The sequence below is a fragment of the Stegostoma tigrinum genome, chromosome X, assembly GCF_030684315.1.
Source record: "Stegostoma tigrinum isolate sSteTig4 chromosome X, sSteTig4.hap1, whole genome shotgun sequence".
NCBI lineage: Eukaryota > Metazoa > Chordata > Chondrichthyes > Orectolobiformes > Stegostomatidae > Stegostoma > Stegostoma tigrinum.
The window spans coordinates 10,708,723-10,722,326 of record NC_081404.1 but is presented as its reverse complement, the minus strand read 5'-3'; the positions used below and the strand labels follow the sequence as shown (position 1 = coordinate 10,722,326).

The window sequence follows — 13,604 nt, the reverse complement described above, 5'->3', positions numbered from 1 at the left end:
TGGGATTATCCAATACGGTAAGGCTGGCGTATATTGAGAGTCTAGTGATTTTTAGTCACACATGGAAGGAATGTTTGGAGCATCAATTGGAATTGTTCGATCGATTTCGGGAGGTGGGCTTGGAAATAAACCTGGGTAAGATTGAGTTCGCAAATGTCCAAGTCACATTCTGGGCTCTGTCAATGGAAGCGGACAATTGGCCCCATGGGATGTGAAAACAAAGGTTATTGGGGAGTTTCCCGTACCATCGACAAAGTGAGAAGTACAATGATTGCTGGGACTGGATAGTTTCTATCAGATGTTTGTACCGAATTTTAGCAGTGTGTTTGCTCCATTGACCGACTCGAAGAAGTGTATAACATTTCAGTGCACAGAGAAATGTCAGAAGGCATTTGACAGCCTGAAAGCTGTATTAACCACTGCCCCTGTGTCAGCCACACCTAATTATGCAAAGCCAATCAAGGTGGCTTTAAAAGCGAGTGATGTGGGTGTCGGTTCTGTACGCTTACAAGAAGGCAACAGGAAGATAGAAAGACCTATTGGGTATTTTTCCAGAAAATTTAATAATCATCAACAGAAATATCCCACAATTGACAAAGAGACTTTGAGATTAATGTTAGCGTTGCAACATTTCATCATTTATATTGCCAGTAATGTGTCTGAGACAATTGTATATACGGATCATAACTTTGTTTGGAAAAAATTAAGGATAAAAATGTTTAGATGGAGCTTATGATTGCAGCTGTTCAATTTGAAAATTATACATGTGGCAAGACGAGAGAACATAATTACCAACACATTATTGTGACATTGCTGAAGGAAGACAGAGGTGTTTGGTGACAGGAAAAAAATGGGCTGAAATGGACTGTAATAATGAACTTTTGTATGCTTAAACTCAATGTAACATATATGCATTGTATTGTATTAATATTGTAAGGCTAAAGGTTTTTTAAAATGAAACCATCTTTGTATATTGATCATTGAGATGTGACAATACTATGCTTTTAAGAGGTGTCTCTTGTCCTGTTTTTCCCTTATGAAGAAAGGTTGAGACAGGGGTGTGTTTTGCTTAAAATCAAGTAGTTTGACCAATCAAATTGCACCTGGAATGCCATGCCTCACAATTACCTTTAAAATAAGAAAAAGTTACGGTCTAGGCTATTTTCTTAATAATTTCGAGGGGATTTGGTCTGCTCTATAACATCAGTGTTGACATTTAGGAAATGCAGCAGCTAACCCATGATCAGCAAGTTCCAACAAGCAGCAATGTGTAATAATGGAAAAAATCTGTTTTAATGATGTTATTTGATGGTTTAATATTGGTCAGGAATCTTACAATGGCCTGAGAAAGCAGATGGTAGGTTGGTTTAACATCTCATCTGAAAGACAACATCTCTAACAAAGCCACGGCTGAGACAGTAAGACACTATAAATGTAAATCATTCTGGTATTAATGGGGAGCCGAAAAAATCAGCTTACAATTAAAAATGTCACTATACGTAAACTGTAATAAAAAAGGATGCCATCTTTAAATTTAAGATTTAAAGATGTATTAAACGTATTATTTCTTCTCTTCAGTTCTTGTGTTCAGTCCTGCGTACTGCTTATCTTCAGAATTGGTCCAGGCTTCAAAGCAGAAGTTCCTGTCAGACTGATATTAATTGGCAAGGTGAATCCCCTGTTTGGGAGAGGAAATGTCTCGGTCCGCCAACTTAATAGTGCCTGATAAATGAACTAAATCTGTACAACTATAAATAAGAACCCTGCATTATAACATTCATCTAACTATCGTGATTTAAACCCCATGCAAACCTCAAAAGGGGGCTGTAATATAAATGACATAAAAGCACAACAAGTCACAATTATTAATAACAAAAATAGGGTGCACAATTTTAGCAAACTTGTACTACATTTACAACAATCAGAAGTTTTAAGACCAGTTTGCACTGATACTTTGTGGATGTTGCTGCAGCTTTAATATGTCTCTCGTTGCTTGTTTTTTGTAAGTACTTCATATGCTGCTTGGATCTCAAGAAATTGTCGCTCTGCTTCATCTAAATTGTGTCTGTTGTGGTCAGGATGCCAGTGTTTCACCAACTCTCTGTAACTTTTGTTGATCTCTTCCAAAGTTGCTTCCTCATGTAATCCCAACACCTGAAATTTTTTTTTAAAATTACAATGTTAATTTTTAAATATGTAGCTCAGCCAGGCGTGTATGCAGCCGAAATAATGCAGTTGCTTTACTTATTATCATATAAAACCGGAAAGGAGCTGATCTATCCAGGATCAGAAAAATGGTACCACATATATTTTGTGCGCCTTAACTTCAACAAGAAGATATCAGATTTTTTCATCTGGGAACACATTTGGGAAAGGGTAGTTGAAATTATTTTTAAAGATGAATCAAAAATGGGAGAATCATTGTTCTATGATTGCAATTTCTGAAAATGTACCTTTTTAAGGTAGCACTTATTGCAGGGCAAAATATACACTTCTCCATTCTACAATAAAACTAGGACCTCAATTTATTGCAAAGAAGCAAAACATCTGAACTGAACGATCACAAAGTGTGCTACAGGCTGGCGGACACCCTGAGGTTATAAACATCATAAGTGGAATTTTTTGGACTGAGAGTATTTTCAGCTGTCATGACCCTTTACGAGTTCCAACCCCGTTTCAGTCAGAAGTGTTCCTTCAATCTCCCAGAATGCAGCCAACAAGGAAAATACATTTAGGGTCAGCATCCAATTAGGAACAGCGGCTGACCTGAGAAGGTACAAGGTCAAATTAGCAGATCCCATTGTAAGGGTGGCTAGCAATTTTCCATCTCTGCAGTGAGAATGCAGATGAAGGGAATGCAGCAGGAACGAGAGGGCGCAATGGAGATGCAGTTAGGAGGATGAGAACAATGGCCGTTGCATCAGCCATTAGTGTCTAGAACCTTCTCTCACAATGACAAGCCTCTGCTGGTGGGAAATATCATCCTTGTCATTCTTAGACTTGGAAACTTAGAAAACTTTGAACTCTCACACCACTTGGACTTCCCACTATGTAATTCAGAGAAAAAAATTGTCCTATTTCCAAAAAAAACCCCAGATAAGTATTTAATTTTGGGAAAAGCCCTTAGTGTAAAAGCGCATTTTAAATAACCTTTGATACAAATTGTAAGGAGATTGTCAATAATCAGAAAACCTGAATTAAAACTTAATTAGTCTCCTTCTATAAGTAATGCGTTTTCTAATAATACCAGCATCTAACCCTCACTGACAGTTGTGAAGAACATTAATTAATTCATTGGTCCCATAGGCAAAGAAGGACAGATTGTGTAGTGCAGTGGAACACAATGCATTAAAGTATGAAGGCATATTTTGAACCCTTGAAACAAATGCCTGAAGTCCAAAAGCAAAACCCTCTTGTTGGTATGTTATACTAAAACTATCTAAAATGGACATTGTGACAATTAATAACTGCAACCCTACCCTCATAGCACTTGGTTTCCCAAGATTTATTGTCAAGAAACTCCACTCTCTTCCCATTGTCATTAAGAAGGATCGAAGAGCATTCCATCACGTCACCTCTTCTTCCCTGTATCCCCCTCCTGCTTCAAGCCTCACTGAAAAGAATATTGACCCTGGTAGGTTGCATTTTCCTCCCATTAAGAAGAAAGGCATCTGTTACGCATTGCCGCTCGCCCCTTTGCCTTTCCCTCATTTTACTATCTCTCCATCTTTACCTATATCCCTGCACTATCCATTCATTTGCTTTGCGCATTCTCCTCCAACTCCTTAAATACTCAATTAATGGATGGTTGGCTGTAGTCCCCTCTGTGACATGGATTTGTGGGACTGACTGCATTCAAGATAACTACGTCTGTTTGTGGCTTAACAGGTGGTTTTCAAAGGGACTACTGTAGGCCATAACTAACTGAACAAGGAGAAAAGGGCTACTCCTGACTGCATGGTCAAACCAGACAGATGCTGCCAACCACCACAGGAACCCCCAGGGTCTCACTGCTGTCCAAAAATGAACCTGGCTTGTATCTTCCCAATCCCTGCCTCTACTCACTACCATCCTACCCAATTATCACTATCCACCCGACCAGATTGCATTTTTCATGGCCCCACACCCTGTCCTTAAACTATTTACCTGATGGCTGTTTCTGGCATTACAGGAGTCTAGTGGCCACTTCCATAATAATGAGGCTCAAAGCCTTGTATCACATACACTTCAGACCTACCCATTCAGCTGTACTGGAATATCTAGATTGAGTGGATGGGGGAAGAGACAATAGATAGGGGAGTTGAGGAATACACTGTGATATGGATCAAATAGAATTATCTGTTTATAATTACCTCATATGCCAACCTTTTTCTTTCAGCCTGTATGGCAGAGAAGGATGAAAATAGCTTTTCCCACTCCGAATTATATCCATAACTTAACCTGATCCCACCAGTAAACAGCTTCCAAGTATGGTATGGGAGGAGGAGTGCAGACTCAAGAAGATCACCAAGGATTGGGAATATTTGGACTGAATCTAGAATAAGGCTGATGGTATCTGTGACGTATAAAGCTGTAACTGTAGTATTGTGGAACGCACAGTAAGAAATTGGCATTGTGAAAGCCAGCCAAGCTAGACCGAGTCTGTAGAGTCGCATGCTCAGGTTGTCTTCTGTGTGACTTAGAGGCTTGTAACGGCGGTGTTGCGTAGAGGTAATACTAGCAACGATACTAATTGGTATTGTCGCAATGGGTCTTCCATAGAATATAGGAGACGTGATGAATGAAGCCATCATTGTTGTCTTTATGTTGGAAGTTTCTTCACCAACACTGGCTACGAGGTGAACGCCCAATGTTATTGCAAGTGGCAACGCCATGATGTAGAAACCAGTTAATGATGATAGACTTATAAGAGCAACAAAACCAAAATAAACTCCAACTGCAATTTGGCCAATGACACGGACGATGCTCATTGATGGCTGTGGGTGTCTTTTTCTTTTGATTTTGCCGTGGTGAATGTTTGCATTTTGCACATACTTTGGCAGTCGCCAAATTTCCCTTATCCACCCAACTCCAAATCCACCAAAAGTCATCATCCACAGTAAGGCATGATTGTCTCTTCCAAGGTAGATGTGATGGAGACCAAAAAGTCCACCACATGACCAAAGGACATAAGTAATCAGCAGACTTTTTGCCATCGAAAAGCTCAAAGTGAGATCCCACCAACTACTGTTATTGAGACACACTGATTTCTATGGATTAGGGATTTGTTGTTGCGATTCCTATTTCATAAGTTTCAAATTCAGATTATTTGAAGGATCAGCCCAGTGGCATGGTTCGGGTTCACGTTTGGAGCTTTGTCTTTAGCCTACATGTTCATTTCACGTGATCTGCAGAAAGACAAAATTAGTAAAAATTAGAATTTACCAATTAATTTATGGTCAGATCTATGTACAGGAATACCAGGTATAAGAAAATTCTTCACCATACCCAGAAACATATAACTTGTCACCGAAGGTTGTATTTTGACCAGAGGCTTGTGGAATGCAGCACTATGATTTAGAGTTTTCAGATCAAACTACTGAACAATCCACATGGAAATTTTACACGCTCAAGTTGAAGTGTCTTGTATTTCAGCTGGCACAGAGACAATGAGCCATCACTTTCTGTGCCCTAATTTTTTCTACATTCTGTGCATATTCTGAATGCATCAAAATGGGACAGAATCTTATGTGGGCCTGAGCACCATGGGCTATGGCAGAGTTGCACAAAAACTCTGGTGAGGTCAATCTCAATGTTGGGACCAACTCATTGCAAGGTGAGTTTCTTGCTAGACGTTGCCAACTAAGAGGAAATGGTAGCTTTTTAATTGCCTTATTAATGCCACGACTCACCTAATTAATATTGAGCGTCTTACCTTGCCAAATGCACTGAACAAGCTAGATATCAAGAAATCTCGGCATGGTAATCAGGATGTGTACCTGGTCACTTCAACTCACTGCTCAGCATTAAACAGCATCTCAGCGCATGCTCTCCACACCTCACAATCATCAAGGCACAGCTCCAATCCATTTCCAGACCTCATTTAAGGGTGATCAAAGATAATGGGAACTGCAAATGCTGCAGAATCTGAGATAACAAAGTGTGGAGCTGGATGAACACAGCAGGCCAAGCAGCATCTAAGGAGCACAAAAGCTCACATCATCAGAAGGGTCTAGGCCCGAAATGTCAGCTTTTGTGCTCCTTAGATGCTGCTTGGCCTGCTGTGTTCATCCAGCTTCACACATCGTTATCTCATTTAAGGGTGCACTGGCAACTAGTTGAAAGGTGTTTACATGCAGGGACAGGCACCCAGCTCAGGGATTGGGACCAGGCTGCTCACTTTGCACTTAGCTGCATGTTCCCAGCTTCCCTGTCTTGCGTTGCCTTGCCATGCAGCATGGTGTTTGTTAGTGCAATGGCACTTCGGCCAGAATGAAAGGCTATCAGTACTACTGTAGTGACATGCTCTTGTGTGCAGACACACGGACAGGTTTGTTTGTCGTTAAGGAGCTGTCCAGGGAATCATCTTTATGAACAGCATGCTGTTGCCAATCTAACACTTACAACATGTGCCAGCTGCCTTCAAGTCAGCACTACTCGCTTCCTCACCCAAATGACCATTTGGATAGTAGGTTGGGGCGGGGGCTAGCCTTTAGTTCAATCAGTGAGTGGCTGCTGTCTATCAGGGTGGTCCCAGAACCATCAGTCACAGAAACAGTCTGCACACAAATCCAGGGGTTTGGCTACAGCCAGTTGCCTGCTTTGGCTTCTCAAGAGCCAGGGATCTACGCAACTACGGTGTGGAGAGTAAGCGCCAATCAATGCTGTAGGGCCACATCAAGTGGTCTGGGACATCACAGAGCGTCATTCAGAGTGCTGCAAAGACAGGCCTCCTCAGTCATGCCTAAGGGCTGTTCATTAAGGCTCATCTGAGGTTTTACGTGAACATGGGCCTCAGGGGCTGTCCTTTGATCTGTCAGGAAAATATAAGGAGAGCCTCTAGGGGCAGCAGAGGGATCACTGCTAAAAGTGGAGGGGGTAAAAGCAGAGGCATTTGTAGAGGTGGGATAATGATAATGACAGGAGAAATATGGAGGTATATGTGGGTGGTAGACAGAACTGGGGATTGGAGGGCATGATAGGCTATAGGAGGGGCTGGATGGGGCGGAGGGGGTGCTGGTGGGTGATTATTGGCCAGGGCCATGGCTTCCACAGGAAGAGCATAAAGGAGCAGGGTGGGCATAATTAAACTGAAATGTCCGGCTCAGGAGGTTAAGGAGGTGAATTTCAATGAGTTGGGTCTCCACATTGGGGCGGCTGGTGGTGGTGAGGTGGGGGCGGGGGGAGGGGGGTAGGAAAAGGGTGGAATTGGGCTGTCAGAGGTAAAAGGAGACAGGGTGAGGTGTGGAGAGGGAGATACCTGGCAACCAGTTGAAGCCTGGCGCTCAGGGTGGGCACTGCAAGCTATCACCCTGCCATCACTTGCCATTCTCTAACTGCGAAATGCAGCTGCAAAATGGTCGAGATGATGCCCAGGGTGTGGAACCAGTGTTCCATTGATGAGGAAAGTGTAAGTTTCATGTTTTCTGGATGCTAGGACCCTGCAGGATGAATACATGAAGTGATATAGTTTGCAAACTATGGCTAAATTTTATTTGCGATCATTTTATCCTCCATTTGCAATGTGTGTGGAGTGAATGTGCTCAGGGTTCAAACGTTGGCCAATGGAGGTTTACGCTGCTTCATTGGTCATGGCAAATTGAACACCGACATCTCAATGATGCTGAAGTTAGCCTCAAATACTTAAGAGGAAGATGCTGACCCATTAATTATGCAACTTCCAACGCTATAGTGAGGAGGCAGAGACCATCACTCCCATCATCTGCCATGCATGTTTAACAATGGCCTGGACTGAATGCAGTGAAAAGTTGAATGATCGATGTGGGTCTGGGATGGCATGGGGTCTGAGCGCAATGGGCACTCCCTTTTTGATTTAAAGTGTTGGTCACTTAGTTGCTGCTGATGCTGCAGCTAAACTGAGCGGAGACCCAGCCCTTATTACTGGGGTGCAGCGCACCTCACTGTATGGATGACAGGCTGCAGTCCATGCCACCACTGAATCTTCTGAGACCTAAGTCCGTGCCTTACATTCCCAATGTCAGCCATTTCCAACTGGAGTCTCACCTCCATTCATTGGTGGGATGGCCGCCTTCCTAAGATGATGAAGGCAATGCAGGAGGACCAGGGCTTTAGCTCAGGTGCAGGAGTTGGCCACCACAAAGGATGAGGAGCACCCTGTCGGGGAGAGCCAAAGGGGCTGCTTGGGACACATGGGGTCAGTGGGAGGATCAGGATTTTTCCCAGCTCCAACTCCATTTCCTGGTCACGAGCAAGGCATAGTGTCAGCACTGGCTCCATATCTGCTGGAATACTGTGACGGAGCTGTGTTCAGGTGGGAGGCCATTTGCTCTCAGTAGCTATGAAGGCAACAGCCACTTGGAACCTCTGTGCAGCTAGCACCTTCCAGGGAGTGATGAATACCCTGAGTGTGATTTCTCAGTTATCCAACAATAAATGCCTCACGACAGCGATGGATGCCATCTGAGTAAGATCACATTGTTCATTTTGTTTCCGGGTGATGAGGCCAGTGCTGCAGCCTGGGCAGTTGGATTCGGGAACAATGTGGTAGATACTGAGGAAGTGGGAGAATGAGAGCGGTCTTCCGTGGATGAGGACATTGGAGAGAAGGAAGCTCTCTTTGTGCATGGCAGAGCATTGGGCACTACAGGCCAGACAAGACCTGATCAACGCCTGCTTTCAGTCAATGAGAGCAGTGGACCATCAATGGAATGTAAAACCACTGTTGGTCAAGATGCCAGCATTTAAAGCTGATGTTTGAAATTGTCCAACTGCTTGCCCTAATGTGATGTTCCCTTGACTGGACAATGAGAGGGTGCAGATCTACAGCAGGCAGTGGAGTCAGAGTAGGGAGGACCTGGAGAAGATTTTTACAAAAGATGTAACTAAGGGCAGGCAAGCTTTACGGCTTGGTGGTTAAACAGTGACTGGGGTGAGGAAATGGGGTCGTACATGCGAGGGAGTGTCAGTCATGCCAGTTATGTGCCCTAAGTATTGTGGCTTTTTAGGTGCTATGCCATTACATTGCTGGCAAGGAGTAACAATGGATTGCCAACAAATGTTTGGATGCACAACAACCTTTCAAAGATGGCATGGGCACAAGATATGCTGGCCTTTATTAATGACCTTATAGCTGAAAAAATTGGCCGTAGGTAGTGGTGATCATGTTTGAATTTCTCATTCACTTTGTGGGAGAGAAGAGTGGGTCGGACATCAGTGTTTTCAATTTAACCAACAATTATGAGCATATGAAGTAAAAAATTGGCTAAAGTGAATTTAGAAACTTGGTTAAGAGGGATAGATCAGTTGAGATACAATGGCAGACATTTAAGGAGATATTTCAGAATCCTCAGAGGAGCTACAATTCAAGTGAAAAGGGAAGATACTGAGAGAAGGACACATCATACATGATTAACTGAGGAAATTAAAGGCTGTATCAAACTGAAAGGAAAAGCACGTAACTCTGCAAAGATAGGTGGCAAGTCAGAAGCAAAAACAGAAATAGCTGGAGCAAGGTGTGGAGCTGGATGAACACGGCAGGCCAAGCAGCATCTTAGGAGCAGGAAAGCTGACGTTTCGGGCATGGACCCTTCTTCAGCTGTGTTCATCCAGCTCCACACCTTGTTATCTCAGATTGTCTAGCATCTGCAGTTCCTACTATCTCTGAAACAATAGCTGGAGCAGGTCTGGTAACATCTGTGGAGAGAAAGCAGAGTCAAAATTTTAGGCCCAGTGATTCTTCTTTAGTTCTGCTGAGGTTCTCCTAGCAATTTCTGTTTTTGTTTCAGATTTACAGCATTTACAGTTCTTTGTTTTTTTGGCAAGTCAGAAGTTTAGAACATAATAATATAAAGAATGGCAAACAATGACTAAAAGATTAATAAGGTAGAGGAAATTAGAGGATGAAAGAAAGCTAGCTAGAAATGTTAAATAAAATAGAGTTTCTACAGGTATTTAAGTTTTGGTTCACTAGAGAGAGTGAGTCTGGGGAATTACTAATGGAAAATGGGGAAATGGAAGATGATTTAAACAGATTTTCACACCATACTTTTCACACCAAGGGTCTAGGCCCGAAATGTCAGACTTCCTGCTCCTCTGATGCTGCTTGGCCTGCTGTGTTCATCCAGCTCCACACCTTGTTATCTCAGATTCTCCAGCATCTGCAGTTCCTGCTATCTCTGATTAGGAAGGCAAATGGAATGCTGTTGTTTATTAGAGAACAAATTGAATATAAAATCAGGGATCTTTTGCTACAGTTCTATAGAGCATTGAAGAAACCACACCTGGGGTACTGTGTACAGTTGTGACCTCCTTATTTAAGAAGGGAAAGAAAATGCCTTAGAGAAGATTCACTAAACTGATGGCTGAGTGGGTGGTTATCTTATGAGGAAAAGTGTGTTCGCTGAAGTTTGGAAGAATTTGAGGTGATTTTACTGAAGTACAAATGAACCTGAGAGTACTTGACAGGGTGGATGCTGAACCAATGTTTCCCCTTATAGGAGGGGCTACAACTAGGGTGGCACAGTAAAAAGGAAAACCCTTATTTTTAAAAAGACAAAAGTGTGAGGAGGATTTGTTTTTAAAATCTCAAAAGGTCATGCATCTTTCCTAGAGAGACGTGGAGGCAGGCTCATTGAATACAAGGCAGAGGTAGATAGATTCTTGACTAACAAAAGAATCCGCGGCTGTTAGCAAATCAGTGAGAATATGGAGTTGAGGCTACAATCAGATTGGCCGCGATCTTATTGAAGGCTGGAGTAGGCTGGAGGGGCTGGATGGGGGATTCCTACCGCTAATTCATGCACACGCTCTGTGCCCAGGGATATTGCTGGAATTCACCTGGTTAAAATCGCCAGTTTGCCATTGGGAAGATTCTTGCCATTTTTCCAGATTGGCATGATTATATCTCAGGGTCTTTGCTTATCTGCAATTTAAAGTGGGAAGGATCTGTCCCCATAGTGATGAGTAAACACCTCCATGTTTCATTATTGAGCCAGGCTGGCTTGGTAATCATCAACCAGAATACCATGGACCATCTTGGCTAGTTATCAAGTTACTGAGTCTGCCATAAGAGTTGCCTTGGTTCTGAACTTTAACTCTGAAGATATCTTACTTATATCATCCACTTGATGAGAATTAATCATTCACTGTTGCCAAGAATGAGTTTGATTCCTCATTAGACCGTTGGCAGGTTCACAGATCACCTCATAAGCAACAGTGAGCACATTGCCACTAGCCTGATCAATGTGGACTCACACCATACTCCCACCAGTTGAAGTGGTGATACAACTGGTTCCTCAGAATGTCAATTAACAGTAAGTTTTCTTATTGTTGCAATATATTACCCAGCTAAATAAGATCCTATTGTACTCACGCTGCCTCTTACAGGTTGCTCTAGTTTGCAGTTTCCAGTAATAGTGCTTATGTAAAACTGGAACTTACCCTATAGTAACAATGCTGTGCTAGCTGAATATTATCCTATCTTGCAGCATACAGATTTTGAACAGTCGATTCCTCTCTGATTTGACTCAGGTGCTGATGAAAAGTTGGTTCAAAACTTAAAAGGGATAAACTTACCTTTTTCAAGCATGTCTTGTTTCATTTACGTGAAGGTGAAACATTTAAGAACTTAAATGACAGAAAGTCTCAAGATACCAAAAGTAGAAAGGTGGAGAAACAGAAATCTTTGAACTTTAAAGAGGTACATGAGCAAATGCTTACCAGACAAAGAAGCGAGGTTTCTGGTTAAACTCAGGGGACTTTTGACCGCTGAAGACTAAACCTCTGTTGACTCAACAGTTCATTATTGCGCAAAAATCACAGTACATTTCAAAATAGCTTTTTACAACAGCTGGCTTGCATTCACTAACAGTGTAGAATATTAACTCAAAGGTGCTAAAGGTGAATGAAAATAGCAAATCTTAAACGACAATACAAATCATTGTGAGCGTTAAACCAAATTAGAGGGACAGTGGTAATGTCCCTATCCCTGGGCCAGATAGTCCAGGGACAAAGTCCCACATGCCCCAGAGTTGTGTCATAACATGTCCGAACATATTGATCAAAAATAATTTAAACCAAATTGGAAAATTACGGCAATCCAGATGTAATCGTTGGAGTGATTTCACAGTAGGAAAACAGCTAGAAAAAACAAACAATAATACTTTGGAGATGTAATGGTCATGCTTGTCCTCCATTTTGAAGTATACACGATGCATCAGATCATTTTGTGTTATTCACAAGTTTTACTGGTATTTCCCCTTCCAGATTCAGCTTTTAAGAAATTGCATTTTGAGTGCAAATTGTTAGTACAAGATCAAAACTAATCTATTCAAATATTTAGTCAATTTGACATGTTTGTTCAATGTTAGAAGATGAGCAGTAAATCAGTATTCCTGAATAGTAGATTTCTGAAGTTTGGCCTAATTCACTTTAGAGTGCATACGCTGATCTCTACTCTGGGTGGGTTGTTACATCATGTAAAATTTAAGATAATCTTCATTTGGAGAAATGCAATTGTATGTAATGCATTTGTTGGCTTGCAGTAGTCACACCTACTGCTATGTGGGCATTTGAGTGCATTCACTGGCAGCCATTATAGACAGCACTTGAAATGTGTGAGAGAGTAATGCGGTTAAGATTTGTGAATTTTCAACGTGGTAAGGGAGGCAGCTACTGTGAAAAGGCCAGAAAGGTAGGGCCAGTCAAAAATGTGGGGATTTTCAGAACTGTAAGAGTGTGCACTACTGGAAGAGAGAAAAAGATTACAGGTTTGAACTATTGGATGAGTCAAAATGGCTATGAATTTTCCACAGAGAACAGCTGAACTTCAGAAGAGAGGGGACGCTGATTGTGATACACTCACACAGCATGGAAACATAGCCTTTGGTTCAGCCAGTCCATGCCGAACATAATTGCAAACTGAACTAGCCCCACCTGCCTGGTGCTTGCCCATATCCTTCCAAACCTTTTCTATTCATGTACTTGTTTAAGCGTCTTTTAAATATCATGATTGTGCCCATATCCACTGCTTCCTCAGAAAGTTCATTCCACACCTGAACCATCGTCTATATAAAAATTATCCCACGTTTCTTTGTAAAACGTCTCTCCTCTCACCTTAAAAATACGCCCGCTTGTCTTGAAATCCCCCATCCTAGGGAAAGACATCCATCATTAACCCTCATGATTTTGTGAAACTCTGTAATGCAGCCTCTCGACCTCTAACGCTCAGTAAAAAAGTCCCAGCAAGGCCACGTTTTGCTGAATGTGGCATCAAAGAACCATAGCAAACATGGAATCAATAGTTACAGAGATAGTGGGAACTGCAGACGCTGGAGAATCTGAGATAACAAGGTGTAGAGCTGGATGAAGGGTCCTGACCCGAAATGTCAAGCTTTCCTGCTCCTCTGATGCTGCTTGGCCTGCTG

The 13,604-nt window shown here is 42.2% G+C and overlaps 1 protein-coding gene across 4 annotated transcripts; it reads right to left on the bottom strand.

Moving 5' to 3' along the window:
- Window positions 1-589: 589 nt before the first annotated feature.
- Window positions 590-11,998, bottom strand: dnajc22 (DnaJ (Hsp40) homolog, subfamily C, member 22). 4 transcript variants are annotated; one of them, XM_048523269.1, is made up of 3 exons: window positions 11,899-11,998; window positions 4,353-5,387; window positions 590-2,154 (listed from the first exon to the last, which is right to left on the bottom strand). In XM_048523269.1, the coding sequence occupies exons 2-3, from the start codon at window positions 5,193-5,195 to the stop codon at window positions 1,975-1,977; spliced, it is 1,023 nt and encodes a 340-aa protein (XP_048379226.1). In that variant the 5' UTR covers window positions 5,196-5,387; window positions 11,899-11,998; the 3' UTR covers window positions 590-1,974. The 4 variants fall into 4 exon arrangements, with proteins under 4 accessions (XP_048379226.1, XP_048379227.1, XP_059499431.1 ...); XM_048523270.2 differs by lacking the exon at window positions 11,899-11,998 and adding an exon at window positions 11,755-11,879; XM_059643448.1 differs by lacking the exon at window positions 11,899-11,998 and adding an exon at window positions 10,226-10,352.
- Between the last annotated feature and the right edge of the window lie 1,606 nt (window positions 11,999-13,604).